This window comes from Priapulus caudatus, unplaced genomic scaffold (genome assembly GCF_000485595.1).
Source record: "Priapulus caudatus unplaced genomic scaffold, Priapulus_caudatus-5.0.1 Scaffold373, whole genome shotgun sequence".
Lineage (NCBI taxonomy): Eukaryota > Metazoa > Priapulida > Priapulimorpha > Priapulimorphida > Priapulidae > Priapulus > Priapulus caudatus.
Window position 1 is genome coordinate 304,458 of NW_014577434.1, and position 21,941 is coordinate 326,398.

General features: G+C 45.5%; 1 protein-coding gene across 2 annotated transcripts in view; it reads left to right on the forward strand.

The window, feature by feature from the left end:
* The window catches only part of LOC106809660 (nesprin-1-like), a 28,038-nt gene that overhangs the window by 1,841 nt on the left and 4,256 nt on the right, over positions 1-21,941 (forward strand). Inside the window, exons 5-44 of one of the 2 annotated variants that reach the window (XM_014812824.1) lie at positions 333-494; positions 736-930; positions 1,303-2,313; positions 2,661-2,945; positions 3,256-3,468; positions 4,220-4,327; positions 4,695-5,129; positions 5,632-5,796; positions 6,007-6,162; positions 6,344-6,520; positions 6,822-6,972; positions 7,139-7,314; positions 7,489-7,629; positions 8,220-8,402; positions 8,821-9,033; positions 9,241-9,351; positions 9,504-9,637; positions 9,900-10,086; positions 10,474-10,803; positions 11,127-11,429; positions 11,588-11,814; positions 11,955-12,054; positions 12,243-12,425; positions 12,654-12,791; positions 13,186-13,341; positions 13,711-13,869; positions 14,119-14,285; positions 14,559-14,721; positions 14,972-15,159; positions 15,512-15,662; positions 15,873-16,027; positions 16,257-16,425; positions 17,156-17,356; positions 17,695-17,757; positions 17,989-18,157; positions 18,814-18,986; positions 19,173-19,287; positions 19,689-19,894; positions 20,421-20,750; positions 21,172-21,375. In XM_014812824.1, coding sequence (XP_014668310.1) covers positions 333-494; positions 736-930; positions 1,303-2,313; positions 2,661-2,945; positions 3,256-3,468; positions 4,220-4,327; positions 4,695-5,129; positions 5,632-5,796; positions 6,007-6,162; positions 6,344-6,520; positions 6,822-6,972; positions 7,139-7,314; positions 7,489-7,629; positions 8,220-8,402; positions 8,821-9,033; positions 9,241-9,351; positions 9,504-9,637; positions 9,900-10,086; positions 10,474-10,803; positions 11,127-11,429; positions 11,588-11,814; positions 11,955-12,054; positions 12,243-12,425; positions 12,654-12,791; positions 13,186-13,341; positions 13,711-13,869; positions 14,119-14,285; positions 14,559-14,721; positions 14,972-15,159; positions 15,512-15,662; positions 15,873-16,027; positions 16,257-16,425; positions 17,156-17,356; positions 17,695-17,757; positions 17,989-18,157; positions 18,814-18,986; positions 19,173-19,287; positions 19,689-19,894; positions 20,421-20,750; positions 21,172-21,375 — 8,253 coding nt within the window. The remainder of the gene's footprint in view (positions 1-332; positions 495-735; positions 931-1,302; positions 2,314-2,660; positions 2,946-3,255; positions 3,469-4,219; positions 4,328-4,694; positions 5,130-5,631; positions 5,797-6,006; positions 6,163-6,343; positions 6,521-6,821; positions 6,973-7,138; positions 7,315-7,488; positions 7,630-8,219; positions 8,403-8,820; positions 9,034-9,240; positions 9,352-9,503; positions 9,638-9,899; positions 10,087-10,473; positions 10,804-11,126; positions 11,430-11,587; positions 11,815-11,954; positions 12,055-12,242; positions 12,426-12,653; positions 12,792-13,185; positions 13,342-13,710; positions 13,870-14,118; positions 14,286-14,558; positions 14,722-14,971; positions 15,160-15,511; positions 15,663-15,872; positions 16,028-16,256; positions 16,426-17,155; positions 17,357-17,694; positions 17,758-17,988; positions 18,158-18,813; positions 18,987-19,172; positions 19,288-19,688; positions 19,895-20,420; positions 20,751-21,171; positions 21,376-21,941) is intronic. The other variant, XM_014812825.1, reaches the window with a different exon arrangement.

The window sequence follows — 21,941 nt, forward strand, 5'->3', positions numbered from 1 at the left end:
AGTGTATGTTCACATCGAACAATATAGTAAAATAGGAAGTATAATGCAGCAATTTAACCATAAAAAGTGAACAGAATCACTGAATATTTTGTGAAAAAGTGGAAATGTTTTTTTTATTTTTACTATTTACGGTGACGTAATCACTTTGAGCCATCTGCATGTAATTTCTACTTGTTTGTGATGTCTTGTCCTGTAGAGGAATTCATTACGAAACAACTATTTCTTTACCATAGCAATTCATGCACACGCAAGGCTAGAAGCTTTTACTTGTGAAGCCTACTTTTATTCACTTTATTTATTTACTTCTAATTGTCGCTTTCTTCTGTGTACAGGAGGCAGATAAACGTACGGAGCATCTCAGACTTATGCGCACTGTCGTCACCCAGCTGGAGACACTGGAAATATGGGCAGCGAAAGCTCAAACCTTCGTCGGGAAACCAGTTTGTAAAGATAGCAATACCGACACTCTAAATGCTGAGCTGGCGGAGACTGAGGTATATAAGCATGTATATTTACATATAATCATATATTTGCACGCAACCTTGGGCATTGCATGAGTGTGTCAGTGCTGCTTTAGATTTGATGTTAAAAAAATGGTTTTCTAAGTAATGTAGTCTTCCAAATGTTGATTATTTAGAGATATCATTTTCTGCTGGCCATCTTTTGTTCTTCTGCATTATTACAGTCGTGAGTACTTTGCAGTAAGACTTGGCTTCAACAATCCTGTGTTTGTAGGACATGCAGGCAGAGCTGAATCGACACATTGAGGAGGCAGCATACCTCGCTTCCCTGTACCAGACATTGTCCACTGACGAGCCGGACGCTGACGTGGAGGCGATGACCAGCAGGATGGACACTGTCCTGTGGTTGCTGCATGAGATCGAGACCCACTTACAGGGCAGGCAGGTGGAGCTCCAGCAAGCCATTGAGGTGAGAAGAAGCATATATAGAAGTTATATATATGACAGCGTGTCATGTTTCACTGTGTAGTGTACAGTGACGACGGTGACGTCACAGTTATATGTCCTGTTCCACTGTGAGCAGGGTGGTTGAAAAACGTGCTGCACTGTTCATGTTTTTTCTATAGGTGTAAATGCATGTCAACAATATAGGGAGCTCTTAAATAATAGCAGTTCTTATTGTATATACCTCTAATCAACACAATTTACATGACTTTCGCATGTTACTTATGGAAAACAATTGACCGCATTCCACTATGATGAAAGCACAAACCTTATAGTATATATAACAATTATTACTAATAGAATCGTGTAATAATTGTTCTTGTTTCTCTTCACTTAGAAAACAGGAGAGAAGGCAAAGGAGGCTGAAGCAAAGGGTGGCTTTACCACGTGGGTTAGTTCTAAGCTGTTTGGCACCGTGGAACCGGCCACTGCTATGGAGGCCGGAGATGCGAAAAGAACAGAGGAACATCCGAAGATCACGACGTCAGAACTGCAGCTCTCGCAGGAAGAACCAGAGACGAGCGAAGTCACACGGACCGTCACGACCGAAACGGTCACGACAACGATCACCACCAAGGAGGTGGTAAGTCCATTCGAAGAGGAAGTCGTCGTGATCACGGAGGAGGAGCCTGAGACGCGGGAAGACGTCGTGATTGACGCGGGTGGTGACACCTTGGCTGCGAAGAAGAGGAGGAGGAGACATAAGAAGAAGCCCGTCGTTACTGAGGTGACAGAGGAGGAGCGGCCCACGCGGCAGGACATTGAAATCACCACTGAGGTGAAAGAACTCCAGCCAACGTCGAGCGATGGCGAAGAGGCTACGGCAACAGTCACCGTGACGACCACTGACGTGCGTGTTGTTGAGGAGACAACGTTAGTCACCCCGGCGGAGGAGAGCGAGTGGCTCCCAGCATCCGAGGCTTCAGGCATCATCGGCGTCACGGAGGAGCAGGTGGTCGACTTTGGAGAAGACGTGCTCGCAAAGAAGAAGAAACGTAAACCGAAGAAGAAGAAGCAGAGGCCGGCACTTTGGCCCACCGAGGGAGAGACCGCCACAGAAGCAACGGTGACCCCCGAAGCGAAACCGACTGATAGGACCGTGGAAGAGGCACAGGCAGATGCGGCGCCCGCTGAGGTGTGTGAGTATGTTGTTGAGGAGCCTGATGACACCGGTCTCACGCACTACCAGCTCATGATTCGATCCGTAGCCGACATGGCTCTGGTGCCCGAGGAACCACTGAGCAGCAGTGAGTGGACCCCTGAGCTGGTGGACGCTGAGTGGAACAGCCTGCAGTGGAACGTGGCACAGACCAGCAACATTCTAGATACACTGGATGAAGAAACAGAAGTGAGTTAATGCTCGTGTGCTACTCATGCTCTTTTCCGCCATTCTATCATCTATCGCAATGACGATTGTAATATTTCGCAATTCCTACTCTATTACATGCTCAACGAATTGTCATATGCAATCGTATGGCGAACTCTTCTAGCAGATGGCAATATGAAACTGCATGCTTGCTCGGTCAGATATAAAGAAGAGACTTTACGCTCTGTTACCAAGTGCTTGTATCACCACACCAGCAAATATGCTGGATGCCTATCTTGATAACCTTTGTAATTACGTGTTATGCAAATGAAATGATCTGCGACTGTTATATGGCGTGTCCTTTACAAGTTCGTCTACTTTCGTCGTAGGAAATGTCCGAGGAAGGACGGCAGCTTTTTCGCGTGCTGCGTGTTGTAACGACACGAGTCGTTGTCATCGTCGTTCAGCGCACCCTGGTGACGACCACCATCACCGAGCTGCATCATTGCTGGACTGCCGCCAGAGAGCGCCCCAGCGACGAACAAGCGCAGCTGGCGCTCATGCAGAGGCTGAGGCATACCCTCAGCATCGTCGCTCAGTACATCAGCAGTTTGGAGGTTCGATTCCTGGAGACTTCGGAGCTTAGCGTACAGGAGCAGCTTGATGAACACAAGGTATGATGACCGCTTGCATCTACAGTTGTTGACTGCTGTCGGCTGTCGGCGACATAGTTCTGTAACACAAACGGGTACAAACCTTTTATCTTGAACATCAGCTTGGATTTCATTGCTGGGTGTGTTAGCATATGTTGACTATTGGATCTGCATAGACATGCGTTTATGCACATGCTTGTATGTGTTTCGATATTTTAAAATATATTTATAACTCTATAGCCAATCTTGAGTAGTTAGTATTTGTTTATCTTTGCCAAATCTGCTTCTGCTCTTTTATTTATTGACTGAGGATAACTTAACTTTATTTCAGGCATTGCTGGATGAGGTGCGTGATACCAGAGCCGAGCTGGTGTCTCTGCAGGAGGCAGCACCCGAGTTATTATCTACTGCAGCTCCACACACCAAGGTGGTTATCGTTCAGCTCATCACAATGCTCTCTGTGAGGCTGGAGAGACTGGAGACCAGGATCGTGGAGAGTGAGGCCGGACTCCAGCAGAAATTCACACAGTCGCAGGAGCTACAGGTAAGACAGGCTACGTTTTTGCACTCGTTTGTTGTTTCCATGCTTTGCTTAATCCAACGAGTCCTGTGTTAGGAATCGCATGGCTAACTATAATGTCTGACCCTCGTGTCAGAAACGTATCACTGCCAGAGAGTCAGTTAGCTATTCTTTATTCCTCTTTATTTTCATTTATCAATAACCAGAAACCTACACTGCTGCTACTTTGATGGCACTGTAGCAATGTTAACGTTATTCCTGCTGGCTTAGTGTCACTGTAAAATTGTAACTGGCATTGCTGCTAGTTCAGGGGTACTTGAAAAATGTCACTATCGTTGCCGCTGACTCAAATGGCACTGTAACAGTATCAATCCCAGTGCTGCTAGCTTGGGCTGAGAGGGTCTTTGTCCCCCAGGGTACTGCCGGAACGTACCCTGGGTACGGTCCGGTATACCGGAACGTACCCTGGTACTATCTAATATGCCGGACCGTACCTTGCCTACTCCACTAACGAGTCTAGGGAGTCGCCTACGCCTACTCCCTAACCCTAACCCTAACCCTAACCATATCAGATAGTTACCAGGGTACGTTCCGGTATACCGGACTGTACCCAGAGTACCCTCCGATAGTACCCTGGGGGACATAGACCCTATGAGCCTAACTTGGTGGCACTCTAACATTGTCACAGCCTTTGGTGTTTCGTAACACGACTGTGATGAATGAGTACACTCGGCAAACGGTGACGTTTATCTGAACTTGGCCGCTGTAAATTCAGGTGCAAGTTTCTGAGCAGGAGAGGCTGATTGCTGAAATGCATACTGAGGTGAACGTGATCCTTATGGACACTAGCCTCTCTCCAGAGGAGCAGATACAACTACTGCAGGTAAGCTAATTCTCATTCATTACCATTCTGTATCTAACCTAGACTGGCATAGAGGTAGGTCAGGGTATCACAGGGAGTGTAGGTCAGGCTGGTAGGACGTAGCAGCCTATAGCTAGGACATTCTCAGTATCTGTGTGTATGTTTAGAGCGGGGAATACAGCTCACCTTAACAGTTCCTCAGTATCTATGTATATGTTTTTCACAGGTAGCGCAGGTGAAGCTAGTAGATTCTCAGCATATATGTATATGTTTATTACAGGGAGTGCAGGTCAAGCTAGTAGATTCTCAGCATATATGTATATGTTTATCACAGGGAGTGCAGGTCAAGCTAGTAGATTCTCAGCATATATGTATATGTTTATCACAGGGAGTGCAGGTCAAGCTGACCACCTGCGAGGAGAACCTTCATCACCTCGTCATCACCGACATCCAGCTGAGCGGCCGCACCAACGGGACGGTCACCACGACGACGGTTGCCGAGTTCCGGCAGCTGAGGACGCTGGTGAGGACCAGCATTGTGACGCTGCGTCGCACCGTCATCGTCCGATCGCTCTATATGAAGATACTGCGCGAGTACCAACAGCTTCTCCTGACGGCCACCAGGCGGCTACAGCCGGGACGCGTGCGAGCGACGGGCCTCGATGACCTGACCTCGCAGGCGGCGGACAACAGGAGCCTCATGCACGACATGGAAGTGTACGAGGCTGTGCTGGACGCGGTGCGAGACCGTGCAGATGGCGCCACCGTCGCTATGTTTGCGAGCGAGCACGAGCAGGCGACGGAACAAACACACGCCCTGCAGGTGAGGTCTGGAGCGGGAGCGCATTGTTGTTGCCAGCTTGCAGCACGCCTTGTTGTGTTCACCTTTTGTTATTGGTTTTCGTTTTCTTCCTGTGCTTCATCTTTTTTCTTCTTCTTTTTCGTTTTTTCTTCCTACTCTGTGTTTCGTTCTCTGTTTCGTTTTGTTCTGCCACTTTTTCTTCCTGTTCTTTTTCTTTATTTTCTTCTTATACTTTTCTTCCATCAATGGGCATGCAATGCAAACTGGTTGCTTAATTTAAATTAATCCAGTGCATATTTACACTGTTACTCTATCCAGATTAATTACAGATTTACGTTCAATTAGTGTGACTGTTCATCTTAAATAACAGTGGAACAGTAGAATTAAGGATCACGGAACCCAGTGCTAAACAACTTTACGATAACAACTTTACGTAAGCACTTTAACTAAACGTAATGTGGTAGCATATGCAAGACGTTGCGATTCTGTGCTTGTAGCTCATGCCAGACGTTGCTTTTATCAGTCGCAGGCAGCGCAGCTCGTGATACTCATGCAGAGGGCAGTCAAACACTGGGAGGAACTGGACACGAGGTATCCGAAGGCACAGGAGGCGGTGACTGAGCTTGCTCGTCGTCACGGACTGCTGTCGTCCATTCACGGAGACCAGAACAGACTGACCGCTCTAAAGGTGAGACTGCTGGGGAATAAGTGATCATCTTTTCGAGGAGTGTATAAAAGCCATAAAATTTAACTGAAATTAACACTATTACTTCGATTCTGTATTATTTTTACCATATTAGAAACATGGCAATATAATACATCACATTAATTTAATTATGACATCTACTGTTGTAAAGTATGTAAGGGGTGGTGTATATGAGACTGATGTGTTATGTAGGTGATCAAACAGTTTGTGGAGGGGAGTGAATATCTAGTGTTGACCACACTTCGGACTGGCAGACTCCTGACGACTGAAGTGTCATGCGCAAGCTTGGATGCACAACTAAACAAGATGGATACTCAATGGGCTGCAATCAGTGATTCAATCACAAAGGTATTCCGCACACAATTCACTTAACCAACTTGATTTACCTAATCAGAATATGGAAATCATTATTATATATCACCAAAATTATATTATTATGGCACACCCATGTGTGAGTCTGCTCTGACTTGTAGTGACTCTGATCATTCTCTCTTACTTGATCTGACTTCTGGTATTTGCTGCTATGTAGGAACTGAAGAAGCTTAGTGAGACGTTGTCACAGCACGCGTTGTTCCTGCAAGACTGCAGTCAACTGTCGTGGTGGATGCATCACACACATCAGGATCTCAATGAGCTTGCAGAGGTGCAGCTTAAGAAGTCACCTTTGCAGCCACAGGACGTCACTGATGCCCTTACCAAAGTGATGGTATGTTCCATAAACATATTTTCACTGTGTGTGTGTGTGTGTGTGTGTGTGTGTGTGTGTGTGTGTGTGTGTGACATATCAGGGGTGAATAAAATGACAAATTTTTCATTTTGTTTTTTTTTGCAATTTTTCATTAGTCACCCCTGTACATATGTACGGGGTTGGGTGGCTGTAAATTGCTGCGATCACTTTCACATTGAAGTACATAAGCTATTCATCGTGGTGAACGGATATTTAAACTTGGTTATTTCTTGCACTAGTTTGACAGTGTGCTTCATTAGACTGTATACTTATTATTCAGGAGGTGCGACAAGCCATAAACAAACAAGAAGAGCGCAAAGACAAGGTGATTGCTTCTGGAAACCAACTAATTGCTGCTCACCCAACAACAGCGTCTGACACCAGAAACAAGATATTAGCTGTGAATAAGCAGTGGGAAGATCTCGTCACAAGTATGTGTCTTCTCTTGCTTGACTACTCTGCTGAAGTTTAGAATAGTTCTAACATGCTATTAGATTATGCTCCCGACTGCAAAAATGTCTTGTAACATCATAATTGACATAATAAAATAAAACGTATTAATTAAAATAATTGACATAATATTCATCATCTATTCAGGTCTACCGTTGGTGGAGAAGCCACTCGTAAGTTATGACATTGAGTATGCATCACCGAGAGGAACCATGCAGCAGCTTGCAGACTGGTTGCGCCAGGTCGAGTCTATGCTGACAGATGACAAGAGCAGCCCACTGATGTCCTATGACCACGTTCACCAACTTCTGGACAAGTACCAGGTAATTCGTCGTCATAGCTTCATGATCGCGTTCTGGCTGGTCGCACGTGATGTTATCAAATATTCATTCAAACATTAAGTCGTTGCCTGATCAAGCAATCAAAAACATTTGCCCATGAACGATGGGTCCCACCTAGGAGTGTTAAACGAAGAAAATCCCTGGTTCTTATCTCAGATCGTGAAGGTTCAGATCACAAGCAAACGCACAGTCATCGACCAAGTGAACGAGTCGATAGTGGAGATGAGTCTGGACTTACATGGACCACAGCGCATGGACCTTGCAGAACAGCTAGGAAACGTCAACCAACACTGGCAGGTAGGATGGAGTGTTAAGGATTGCGTCTCGTAATAACGTATACTCAGTACAGCATAAACCATCCTGCACAGTGCGTCAGTAGCCAGCTACGAGACGAGTAGCTCAGTGCACATTTGAGTTTAGGTTCTTTTAGGATTGAGCTGTTAGCATTTTTGGAAATGTTTTATAGGAATAACGAGAAAATCGTTGTACAGATATTCAGTAGTTTTCAAATGTTAGTATCTTGAACATGGAGGGTTGGATTTAACGGACAGTACAGTTTATCGTGTGTGAGGTGGGGCTGGGGTCGTTAATGGGTGGGATAGATTATTGGCTGGGTAGTAAATCGGCTTATGCTGGAGGTTGATTGAACTGCGTGCCAGAGAGCACAGAAGGCAGAAGGAGCAAGCAGAGATCGGTAGAGGCAAACAATGAAAGTTTGAGAGGTCAAGATAATGAGAGAGAGAGAGAGAGAGAGAGAGAGAGAGAGAGAGAGAGCCACAGATAGAGAAAGAGAGCGAGTGAGAGTGAGAGAGAGCAAGAGAGAGATAAGTGAGTAAATTGTTGAGGCGTACATGAGTGAGACATACAACACCTGTTTATCACTACAGGTTGTGTCCAGCGAGGTTGCACACATGCTCAAGTTCCTGGAGCAGACTTACATCAGCTGGCTGGAGGTGAACACTTCTCTGGCCGACGTTCAAGGATGGGCGCAGCACAGTGAGACTCAGCTAGCTATGTACAAGACAGCCACGGATAGCACTGACATACAGGTTGCTCTCAGTGAGATCAAGGTAGGTGCAGAAGCCGGACACACTGCGACTGAAATGTGGCATTATTTGTAGTCGTACTCTGTTCATGTTAGCGAAGTAAACCAAGCACTTACAAACTTATTTGCTCACGGAATTACATAAACTGTATGAATGAATTTTTAAGTCATGAGATATCAAAATATAATAATAACAACAGCAGCAGCAATAATAATAATAATAATAATAATAATAGAACTTATTGTAGGCATAATACTATTGAAACTGATAAGCAATAAATCATAAGTACAGTACTAAATGATACTAATGATATACACACATACAAGTGAGCAGTATATACACCAACCACAACTTACAAACATAGTAGGGCAGTAAAGCTAACAATGTAATAAGTGGTGTAGCTAGCAGCAGGAGCGTGACGCTTGCTGTGTTCGCCCTGCAGGTAATCAGGCAGCAGGTGGCGCTGCACACGACAACGGTCGTAACACTGCAGACGAGTGCGCCTGCACTCTACAAAGCCGTTCCCACGTGTGCTGACCACATCCAGCGGACTCTCAGCACGCTTGACCACTCACTGACCGCTGTCGACTGTAGCTGTGGCGAGACGGACAATGAACTGCAGGGACGACTGGATTCTCTGAACAACTATGGGCAGGTGATTGAGATAGCGTGGCGACTATGATGTTTTACCTCATGCGCGCGAGAAATCTAGAAATGTGTCCGTTCCAGAGAGTACATAAGTTCTACCGCAAATTCCTGTTAATAATTAATTTATTTACTCATAATAAAGAGAGAAACAGGTTTGTGGTATGTTCAATTGTTCATAAATGCGCAACCTAACTCATATTCTTTGTTGCTATAGGTGATTGAACAACTGGCAAGAACGCTGGCTAGGGTCCATCTGGAATTAGACCAGACAGAGACATTAGCTGGTAACCATGCCTCACTGCAGCAACATCTGACCACCTTACAGGTATACCTTGTTAACTTCTACAGCGTACATGGAATGTTAGCAACTCCTACGTCTCACAGTGTATGCCCCTCCATCAAGTGATCGTTTGATGTCTTCCGAGCATGTCTACTTGAACCATGCTCTATCTCACCGTGTTTCTCTTTACATTGCAGACCTTACAAGAGAATTTGAACAGCGAGCAATTGAAGAATGAGCTGACGACGGCTGAAACCACTGTCACGGCGAGATTGCCTGATGGTCAAGCGAAGAACGTCTACTTGAAAACCACAAAGGATATGAGTAATAGGTAATGTTCGTTCATCCTCGCTTGTAGTAGTATATGACATGCAGTACGTTTACGCAAAAGCGAGTATTTGGTTTCATATTAGGTAGATGACTCACACTTAGTGCATGGTACCATTAGTAAAATGCTTCTTTCACTCATAGCTATATAGTTCTTTTGATCTAGCATCCGGTATGGGATAATATATTAGTGACCTCATGGAATGCCTCCTGGTTTTGCACAGAGGTGTACGAGTTGTACTGACGTTGTGATTCTGCATCTGCAGGTTACGGGTAGCGTCTGAGGACGTGGGCGAGCGATTGGAGAGGCTGAACGACATCCTGCAGCGCTGGGTTTGGCTGCAGAGTGAAACCGAGCAACGGCAGGCCTGGTTAGACAGCAAACAGCCCATCTGCCTGCAGCTGGTGCACGCTCCTGTCTCCGACACTGACGTCACACTAAGAGAATGTCAGGTGAGTGCGTGGATCATGGCTGCATGCGTAATGGTTCGCCCTCACGTGAGATCCACCACGATACTTGCACATTCTAATGCAACTTCTTCTGAGTCTGCTTCAAAAAGTGTTACTCAAGAATGTGCCTACATGGATGTTTACTTGTGTAGGAAATTTCCTATTCAATCTACATAACAACCACCGTACTACCACAATCATATACGAACCATTTTATTGACTACTGAATATTTTCGTTATTTAAATATTTAATTAGTTATTTCCTAGACTTCTCCATTATGTCTACCTATTTATAGATTTAGTATCTTGTACGTATATACTGATACGAATATCTATCTGTTAACGTTTTGTCTGTGTCCATGCAAATGAATCTCTATTTTTGCTTCACAGAGTCTCGTTACGGAGGTCCGTTCTCAGCAGGAGGCAGTCGTGCTTCTCAGTCAGGAGACCAAAGACATTTCCACAAACCTTGAGACAGCATCCAGAGGTCTCGTGCTCGCTCGCGTAGACACACTCGCTGATGAACAGAGCAGCATGTCTTCAGAGCTAGAAGGTCGTGTCGCAGCGCTGGAAAGCAAACTAGACAGAATACGTCACGTAGAGAGAATGATGGGAGAAATTAATCTACTGCTGGATCGCGCCGCAGACACGGCATCCCGCGCATCTGATGCTAACACCAATGACAAGGAAGCGCTACAAGCTGCCGCGGTGACTCTAGAGGTACATCCCACGTGCACGTACATAAACTTCTTCTACAATGCCTTCTATTAATTCCTCATTCTCAGTGGATAGAGCAGCCTGACAATCTCACACCGGCGCAATTGTTTTTCATGAGTATGATTACTCGTCACCACACTATGATCTCTCTAATATATCACTGTATGTATATATATATATCTCTAATATATCTCTCTATATATATATCTCTTATATATCTCTATATATATATATCTCTATATATATATATCTCTATATATATATATCTCTATATATATATATATCTATATATATATATCTCTAATCATTACTCTACTGTGTTTTAGAATGTATTGAGGGAGATGTCGGACAGTAGCGTCACGTGTCAGTACCTGGCCACTCTCCCAGAGAGCGCGATGGTGCCCAACGCTACCTGCCGAGGCATCCGTGAGCTAGCGACGCGCTGGACTATGACCCACCAGCAGGTCAGGGAAGCACACGTGAAGCTGGTAGGACGTCTGACCCTGTACAACTCGTTCTCTGAGCTGTGCTTGCTCTGGCAGAACTACGCAGGAGAGGTTGAGAATGAGCTGGACTCACCGATCAGTACCACAAAGGAGGGCCTCACCGAACAGCAGAAAGTGCTCAAGGTTCGATTCTAGTGATTCATGAAGTAGTGGTAATTTACATTCTGAATGTCTAGATACGGATTCTGGCTGTTCTTATGTAATTAGTGGAAAGCACGATCATGAAGGTATCAAACAATACAGATATTTACAGGTTATGATGTGAATTTCGCCTCTTGCAGAATCTTGTGGCTCTGGCACCGGCGCAAGAAGAGATTCTTAAGTCCATAGATGCCACTGGGCAGCGGATGCTCAGCCAAGCTGCCATCCGCAGCGCACCTGTCTTCAAGGAGCACCTAGCAACTATACAGGTTCAAGGTCATGAGTTACTGTTGAAGCTGGCACAGAGACATCTGGAAGTCAGCAGAAATATCTTCTTCTGGACCAGATACAGACAGCAGCTGAAATGGTATGTACCTCACACCACGGATTTATTTCCCAAATTTTTCTTAACTATAATATCGATTCTAGCTGTTGTTATCGTTATTACTGCATATAAGATTTGATGAGGATAGGTGGTCACTGTGACATTTCTCCCTTGTGCATTAGTATGCAGCGACTACTACTGGAGGCTGAGGACAGGGTACCACAGTCAGAGCTGCCCGCTGTGTGCATACAGAAGATGCATGGCCGGCTGGCACTAATCCAGGTATGGCGGCTGTAAGATTGTCACAGCATAGAGCTTCATTGTTCCTGCGTTCAGATTCTGTCAGTGTTTGCTGTGTATGAGGGCGAGCGTGTCACGTAGCCGCACGAGCGCGGCGATGTATTGCTGACTACCATCACACACAGCTGGTTGTGAAATGTTTTCGCTGACGTTTTCATCTGCGTTTGCAGATGCAGCAGTGGTTGTTGGAGGTACAGATCCCCTCGCTGACATCACTGCTGGAGGCCGGTGGCAGCGTGCGTGTGATCGGTGACGACATCGGATGCGCTCTGGTGACGGTGGAACTAGACGACGTGGACAAGCGCTGGAACAGTCTGTCAGCTCTGCTGATCGACAAGGCCAAACAACTGCAGGTATACGCTTCACCTGAACTGCCTCTGTAGGGGGGCTGTGTGTATAATCCAGAAGAAATGTCAAGGAAAACCTCCTAAAAACGTAATTTTCTTTAGAGTGAACTGGAATAGGTGTTAAACAGGTAAAGTTTTCAAGCCGTTTAGATTACCTTGAATCCGTTTATTTTTCTTAGATGCTGATATTTGCTCTAAGAGTGAATTTGAGCAATAGTTTGTCTTTCTTTGTAGTGTCTGCTGGCACAGTGGGACGAATGCAATCTGAACCTTGAGCAGGTGGCAGCCTGGCTTGCAGAAATGAGGGTACCACTGGACCAGGATATTCCTACGACTTCGTCAAGCTTAGAGATGGAACTGCGACTGTGCAAAGTGAGCTTAGCCTATCTAGGTTACACCTAATTATATTCCAGACGCATGCACGCCAAGTTTCCTCTACCCACAATTCACCTGAATAGATATCTGCAACACTATCAAAATCATATTATAATTGTTTCTACATAATCTGTGCACGGGGTTGGTATTTTTATAGGCATTCTTTTTATTACCTTCATCATTTTCTTGTAAAGTACGTGCCCATGCGCATATTACGTGCACAGCAAATTGACGAGGAAATATTGTTTGCTCCAGTACAGTTGAGCACTGTACCTACTTGGTAACACCACAATAAATAGCATATAATAAAATAATATAATCACCGAACACCACTATTGTAAGCAACTGCTTACTGAAGCTGTCTGCTTCTAATTGCTGACGGTGATTGCAGGACTATGAGGAGAACCTGTCACAGCTGAGCAGTCAGCTGGCGGAGGTGCGCATCGGCGTGGAGGTGCTTGCGATGAGCCTGCGTCGCGAGGACACCATCATCCTGCAGCAGCGTATCGCACTCAGTGCCACCCTGCTCACCGAGAGAACCAGCCAGGTGTGCTGACAGCGCCATCTATAGACCTCACTGCTAACTACTACTACTGCTATCTCTACTATGAATACTGCTACGATTGTACTGATGATGATACTATCACTGTAACCATGGCCACAATCACCATTATCACCACCACCACCACCACCACCACCAGAACAACAATCACAACAACAACAACAATGGTGACAATGCCTACCATACTACTACAACTGCCTGCTACAACTCTACAACTAACTACCTACTATAGCAACTACAACAATGCTACTAGTGAATTGCAGGTCGATGCAGTCTTCGTCGGAGAGAAGCATCCTTGCTGCTTTGCATTCTAGGGATTTAACGCGAATTAACTCATCGTGTTGTGTGCTGCAGGTGACCGATAGACGGCACGGCGTGGAGCGGGCCTTGAGCCAGTGGCCAATGTTTGACCAGCGCTGCAGTGAACTAATGACCTGGCTGGACAACATGACTAGGACTGTATCTAACAATGGGGGCCTTCACATTGAGGACGTTGTACAGAAGATAGAGAAGGTTTGTTTTGCAGTGAAATTCCGCTTGAGCCAAGGCATGACATTCTGAAAACTACATTCATGGCAGGTCCAAATGCTGCTCGTTTTGCTCTGATAATTATCACAATTTTATCCACTAATCTTATCAACTAATTGCAACACATTATTAATAGAACACTAGGGGTAACGGAAATCACTTTTTCTATTTGTGAAGCTGTGCAGATAAGTGTGAAGCACAGTAATGCCATTTTACTGATGTGTGTTCCATCAGGATTACAAGGTAGCTATAAGAGCAAAGGCACAGGACTGTGAGAATCTACAGCAGCTTGGAGCACGGCTGCAGCACGCCAGCACAGAATCCGTGGCCACAGACATTCAGGACAAGATGCAGTGTGTCAGCGCAAACCTACACAGTCTCGACACCATCTGTGAAGCTAGGTACGCATGCAGAAATTTACCTGCTACCATTTATTTGTAATTTTTGCCCCCTCTTGCTGCCTTATTTGGTCGTTTTCTTCCTCATTTTTACTCCCGATCTCTTGTCGTCTTTACCGGCACTATGTCAATGCATCGGCTTATATTATACCCTGTAATCATGATTTCCGTTTAGAAGACAGAGTGTCGAGTAACTGTTGGAGTTCAAAGTGATGTTGGCCTGTGTGTGTATTTTTTGTGAATGGTTGTTTGTCACTGTCTAATTTTCTCTGACAGACTGAGTAAGCTCAGGGACACACTGCAGACCGTACAAGAGTTGGAAGACAACATGAGTAGGTTGCGACAATGGCTGGCTCAGACTGAGCATGAACTCATGAGTCCTATCATCTACCAGAACTTCAGTCAACAGGAAATCCGCCGACTGCAGATCATCGTTCAGGTAGAAATCTCAAACTGCCTTCGTTGCTCGTTTCTTTCCTTGCTAGTTTTTGATCTGCCTGCTACAAAGATGACTTATTTTCATCCCTTATGAAGGGATCACTGAACATCAATGTCTTACCAACATGTTCTTCTTTGTTCTCTTTACCATTTAAACCGTACTTGTTTTATATCTTGCACCATGAGTAGGCTAAGGAGTAATACACATTCTGGCTGGCGGCACTCTACATTGATTATGTGTTCGTGTTTAGGAGCAACAGACAGACATAGATGGACACAGCAGTGCCATCGGCTCTGTGCTCAACCTGTGCGAGGTCTTGCAGAAGGACCAGGACGCCTGTGCAACATCAGCAGAAGCTGCGGCACTCCAGCAGGCTATGAAGAGTCTTGACAAGCGCTGGAGAAACATCTGTGCCATGTCCATGGACAGGCGACTTAGGTCTGCTTGTGATTAATTACAAGAGATCATTATAATGTCATATATATATCATCAGGAGTGTATAATGTAGATTATATTATATATTAGATTATAGTCTATATTGTACGCTCCTGCTGTTATGTTCTATATATTATGGGTTCATATATTCTCAACGTGTGATGGTTTTCAGTCGTTGAATTTTGATAAGAAACATTGGCACACTTTATCTCTAACCCTATCACTGCAGCACACTTGGGAGAGTCCCATCTAGTACGTTTGCGTTTGAGGCGTAGCAGCTGCAATGTCGGTGTGGGATTCTCGTGTAGGGATATGTTATGTGACAGAGATTGACGTAAGTCTGCTGTTTATATAGGGTTGAGGAGTCGAGTAGGGGCTGGCAGAAGATCATGGAAGATCATGACATGTTCAATGCCTGGCTTACGGAGATGGAGAGTAAAGCCAGAAGTCATGAGACTGCTTACATTGAGCATACCAGAGTGAAGGATCTCCTCGTCGAGTTCGAGGTATTGTTTCACCAAGCAATCGTGTCTACTATGTATGCCAGCTGTTTTCGTGATGAGTTTAATCGACAAATATTGGCTTAATATATCTCGATTCATTACAAGGCTCACAATTGCAAACGTGTCAGATCTTGAGGCAGCATCTGTTTGTGTATCTTAGTAACCAGTTCTGGAACTCCCATAAGATATCACCGAGAAATCTACTCCTTTTAGGCTCTGCAGAAGAATATTCAAGAGAACTACTCCCAAGTTGAGTACATCAATAAGCAGTACAGAAAGCTGGCACGCGATGGCGCCACCGATAGTGCCGGCCAACTCCGAGCGCTTGTCGACAATGTCAACCGTAGATACGACACACTGCTGCTGAGGTGGGCTTGACACTTAGTTCATGTCTTACTCTAATATGTCGTCCAACGCACCACATGCGACGTCATTGCATTATTACCGCTGTCGTTATTGTAGTAAATTACCATCCAGGGAAAACAAGGAAAAATGAGGAGGAAAACGACCAAATAAAGAAGCAAGATAGAGTAAAAATAAAAAAAATAAAGCAAGCAGTATGTTGTTCGTTGTTCACTATGTGTGTGTGCGTTGCAGGAGCGTGTGTGTGCTGCGGCGTCTGCACCGCTCGCAGACGGTTCGTGATGACGAGTTTGAGGTTCGCACAGACAGCCTCCTCGCCTGGCTGGGAGACATCGACCTGCAGCTCACCAACATAGAACACTTCTCTGAGACCGAGGTCACACTCAAGCGCAAGCAGATCAAGGTAGGCTGTAGCTGTTACGGATTGCGTCTCGCAATCGGGTATGTTGAGTGCATCGTAATACCGTGCTGCACAGCGCACCGTAATACCGTGCTGCACAGCGCGACCGTATAGACAGCCAGCTACACGCGAAGCTAGTGAGTCACGTGAGCGGATGTTCGCGGGACGGTAGCGCACACCTGTTATTTTTGCTTTGCGGATTGAGCCGTTAACATGTTTCGCAAGAATAAAGAGGAAGTCGTTTTACAGAAATTCAGCAGTTTTCTTGTGTCCGTATCTGGAACAGTAGCTATGCTACCTCACAGCTGTAGTAGGGCGGATAAGCACGTGGATTGTGCACTTGTTGTTAGAATTGTGAAACTTTGCACACGCTTACTACAATAGGTTCTGAAGATTTTCTGATATAGTGTCAATTGAACAGCGTCGTATATGCTACCTCACAGTTGGACTTTCGGCAATGTCGGTTTAGATGCCGGGGGTAGGGACCGATACAAACGTGGCTGATGTGTTCTCGTGAATTGGAAGCTACGTAGTGAATTTCACATCTTTGTTCGCATATGTTCGGAACATGAGTGAAGCAATAAGCTTGTTCATGAATGCAACGGGTGATTCATGGAATAGTAGATCATAGACGGGTGTAAAATGTTACTTGTATATAGTCGCAACGTGGTGTGCGTTTCACACCAATCCATGTGGGTTAACAACACGCACACCGCTGCCATGTTTACTGTAGAAAATACAGAGAGAGGTCGACGAGAGGCTGAGCGAGGTTGATCAGTTGGATGCTGCTGGTCTGTACCTGATGCAACGTTGCCATGGCAATGATGCTGTCACCGTGCAAGGGGTGCTAGATGAGCTGCATCGTTACCTTGACGACGTGCTTGCGAAACTCGCGAGCTTCCAGCAGACTCTTCATGGACAGACGACCGAGCAGGTACTTAAAAATTATCATGCATGTGCTGAACGGCGCTTGTTGGCAGGCAGTATTATGTTCTCATTTACGTTTTCGTTTTCAGCTGTGATTTTTACTCGTTTGTTTGTTTATGTGTTTGCATGGTTCATTTTAGAATCAGCTTCTGTGTATAGATTTCGTGACCATACTTTGATTGATAATTCTTCATTGTTATTCTTTCTGTTGAAGAAATATGTTGTACGTTTTGTTTATTACAGCACGTTGGATCTATTTTTGAGGCTCTGTGCATTGTTTATTGTATTTTTTATCAATTTATCCCAATGATTAATCCTCCCTTAATTTTTGGCTGTGATTGTTAGATAAGGGAATATGAGAAACACTTGCAAGTAACGGAGACTGAGACAGATCATGCCATTACATCCGTAAGTTGCCTCCCGCATGAATCGGTTGCTGTGCTGCTGCTGCTTCTCTTTACATTTGAATTGTTACTTGTGGTCCACGACTCCTTGGCCGGTGTAGCCGTAGAAATAGAATGTAGAACAACAAAATGTATTAGAGTTATAAAAGGTTTTCTGAATGTGCGATATATTTATGCTATCGGTAGATCTCAGTGATGTCAAACGATGATGAATCATCAATGATTGTTATTTCAGGAGACTGAGCCGAGGGATGTAAGGCAGGAACCACAAACAGAAGAGGAAGGTTGGAGCATCCTCTCAACAGAGAAGCGACGCAAAGAGGCAGAAAAAGAGGAGGAGCCCGAGGAAAAGTGGGATATCCTCCCAACAATCGCACGATTGCCCGACGTCTCTGACAATAATGGCAAGTCGCCTAAACAGTACTATAGCAGACTATTGTTTGCATACATACAGACAGAGAGAGGACGGGAGTGTGCGTGTGTGTGTGTATGAGCGTGAGAGAAAACAAGAGATATAGATAGATGCATATATATGTGGGAAGACGGTGTGAAATACACTTTCTCTCAAATATATTTGTATAAAATAATAATAAAAATACATTTATTGAATTCTACTATATCTAATCGATATGTGGTGCATAGCATTTCGTCGCAACATTTTCGATGTGTTGCCTTGCTGCAACATTCTCAATGTGTTGCCTCACTGCAACATTCTCGATGTGTTGCCTTGCTGCAACATTCTCGATGCGTTGCCTTGTTGCAACATTTTCGATGTGTTACCTCGCTGCAACATTCTCGATGTGTTGCCTCTCTGCAACATTCTCGATCTTTTGCCTCAATGCAACATTCTCGATCTGTTACCTCGCTGCTTTCTCGATGTGTTGCCTCTCTGCAACATTCTCGATCTTTTGCCTCAATGCAACATTCTCGATCTGTTACCTCGCTGCAACATTCTCGATGTGTTGTCTCGCTGCAACATTCTCGATGTGTTTCCTCGCTGCAACATTCTCGATCTGTTGCCTCGCTGCAACATTCTCGATGTGTTGCCTCATTGTTGCAGAGATGAGGTTGAGATTAGCAGCACAGCAGGACGACCTCGACGGTGCCGAGATTTACCTGAAGGAGTTACAGCTGGCGCTAGCACAATCTGGTGAGAGAATCAGCGCAACAGAGGAGCAGACTCGCTGTAAGACGCCGATAGGCCCCGAGGCGGAGCGCACCCTGGTGGGCTACGTACGTATCGCTGTGCGAATGTTCTCATGTTCTCACGATTTCACAGATTGATTTTAACTGTAATTACTGGTCGCAGCTGGCAGTTTTTTACGTCGGGTTTTTTTGGGCGTTAGTTACGCTGGCTGGCAGTTACTGGGGGTTGTGATTGTCTGCTACCACCGTTCACTTGTTTGCGACTTGTTGCAGGGTAAGCTGGTAGCGTCATGCCGGTCCAGCATTGACGTTGTCAAGCACGTGAGGGGCAAGTTGGAGCAGGAGGTCGGCCTGTCAAGTCTCGGAGAGAGCGCTGAGCAGGCTGAGAGTGAGTGCATTATAATTATTATACCAGCTTTGAGGAGTACACAATAGACATTACATACTCCTCATCCTCAATTCATGTGCGTGCGCATGTGTGTGTGCGCGTGCGCATGTGTGTGTGCGCATTTTTTACACAACAAAACGAAAACAAAATCTTTTGCTCTTGATGTTATATAGATCACTGGTAATTTTATTCTAGGTTCTATTTATTAGTGCCTCAAGGTAACGTAATAGAGTGTGGATGGATAAACATATATATAGTAGTAGGTAACGTAATAGAGTGTGGATGGATATAACATATATATAGTAGTATAATATATATACAGATGTAACATAATAAAGCATGTACGAGGTCAACATTTGAGCTGCGGCATCTCACGTGCTCTGCTGCTGCTGCTGCTGCAGGTGTGATCGAGCGCTGGGAGCTCGTGCGAGCGCAGGCTGCAGACAAGGAGCGACGCTTGCTCGAGAACGGCAAGGCCTACCAGCGCTTCCTCGCTGACCTCGCGACCCTGCAGGTGTGGCTCGAGGAAGCCGAGAACAACCAGAACGAGACCGGAGAGAGAGCCGACAGCGTGCACGAACTACAGACGCTCATCATGCAACACAGGGTAGGTGGCGCTGCTGTTCCCCCCGCGACGACGACGACGAGTCTCGGATACGTGCGCGACTGCGGAACGCTATCGTCGATTTCGGGCTTGTTTAATTTCATTTAGATATAATTCTTACAAAATTTATAACTACAATATATTTATAATAAATTTAATAAATGAAACTTGGTCCATCTGCGTTTCTGGGAGGATAACAGTGGCGATTGCAGTTACATCTCACTACTGCTTTGATAGGTAGTACAGTCGAAATATCTCTCCTGAAAACACACACGAGCTATGTTACCATGTTCTACGCTGCCAGACGTCGTTTGTTTGCCTTTATTATCGTATAATCACAGATTCGTAGAATCGCAAGTTTCGTTTCCCCTCGATGCTCATTCAGATGTTCAGCCATCTGTGTTTGCTCTCCCAGGTCGAAATATCTCTCCTGAAAACATACTTGAGCAGCCATGTTCTTCGCTGCCAGACGTCGTTCGTTTGCCCTTGACGCTCATTCCACCATCTTGTTTTCTTTCTCGCGGTGCAGGACTTCCTGCTACAGCTGGACAAACACAAGCAGCTGCTTCTCTCCATCAACCTCGGCAGCGAGAAGTACGCGGACGGCGTGACGCCCGAGGCGGCGCGTCTCCGTCGCGACCTCACCGCGCTAAACCAGCGCTGGGAGGCGATGTGCGCGCGCGCGAGGCAACGCCAGCGCCACCTGCAGAGACTGCTCATACACTGCGCGGAGTTCCACGAGACGGTTCACGATCAGCTCGTGTGGCTGCAGAGCATGGAGGCGAGAGTGCGCAGCTGCGAGCCTCTCAACCTCGCTGACGACAATGGCTCGCTACGCCGCGTCTTCCTCGAGATGCGCGTGAGTGTGCACGAATATAAATATTAAGGCGAGATAGTGAGAATAATATGAATGAGAAAATATAAATGAGAAAATATAAATGAGCATGGTTGAGATTAGATTCATTTCTAATCCGTCGTCTTAATCCTTATGATAGATGAGATTTAATAGATAGATAGTTTGGCCTTTTAATGAATGGAGAACTTAAGGCAATAACAAGTTAGCCTTATAGTAAGAATCGTTATAGATGCTGGTGATGAAGAAAATAAGATCAGATTATAATGCCATGAATAATGCCATAATGCCATAAATATATAGAATAAAATATAATTCCATGTCGCGAACTCCGTTTAGCTCGCGTAACTGTGCATGTGATTCGATCTGTGATGTAACGTGTATGTGTGTGTGTATGTATGTATGTGTATGTCATGTGTTTGTGCAGAGCGTGCGCAGGCAGCTGGAGGAGAGGAAGCCACGCGTGCTCTCACTGCGAGACACGGCCGAGCATCTACTCGCTGACTGTGACACGGCGGACGCACGCGACGCACGCGAGAAACTCAACATTCTCAGCAACAGACTTCGCTTCCTGCTGCTCGTCTGCTCCCGTTATCACGCCATACTCAAGGCCGCTATGGACGGCACCAAGGTACGTGTGTGCAGCGAGACTACGTGTGTGTGCGTGCGTGCGTGTGTGCGTGCGTGCGTGTGTGCGTGCGTGCGTGTGTGCGTGCGTGCGTGCGTGTGTGAGAGATGTGATCTTCCGGACCTCATAGCGGTATTGATTTGGGAATTCTGTAGTTTTTTAATTGTCTGCTATTATAAGCCTTCTGTAGCCTTCTATAAGCTATATATTGTCTTCTGATCAACTGCTTATTATAAGCCTCGTGATGGAGGTAAAATGTAAATTTAGGTGATGTAATAGTGTCTTGAGACCTGTGTATATAGGTTAACGATCGGTTATTCACAAATTAAATAGCATAATTTCTTTCACACACACCCTCCCCTTTGCTCCCCCCAGCCATCCCTCCCTCTCTCTCTCTCTCTCTCTCTCTCTCTCTCTCTCTCTCTCTCTCTCTCTCTCTCTCTTTCTTTCGCCTTTTCGGGCTTTCTCTCTCTCTCTTTCTATCTCTTTCTTTCTCCCTTTCGGGCTTTCTCTCTCTCTCACTTTTGCTTGCATGCGCTCCCGCTCTCTTCCTATTCTTTCACGTGTTG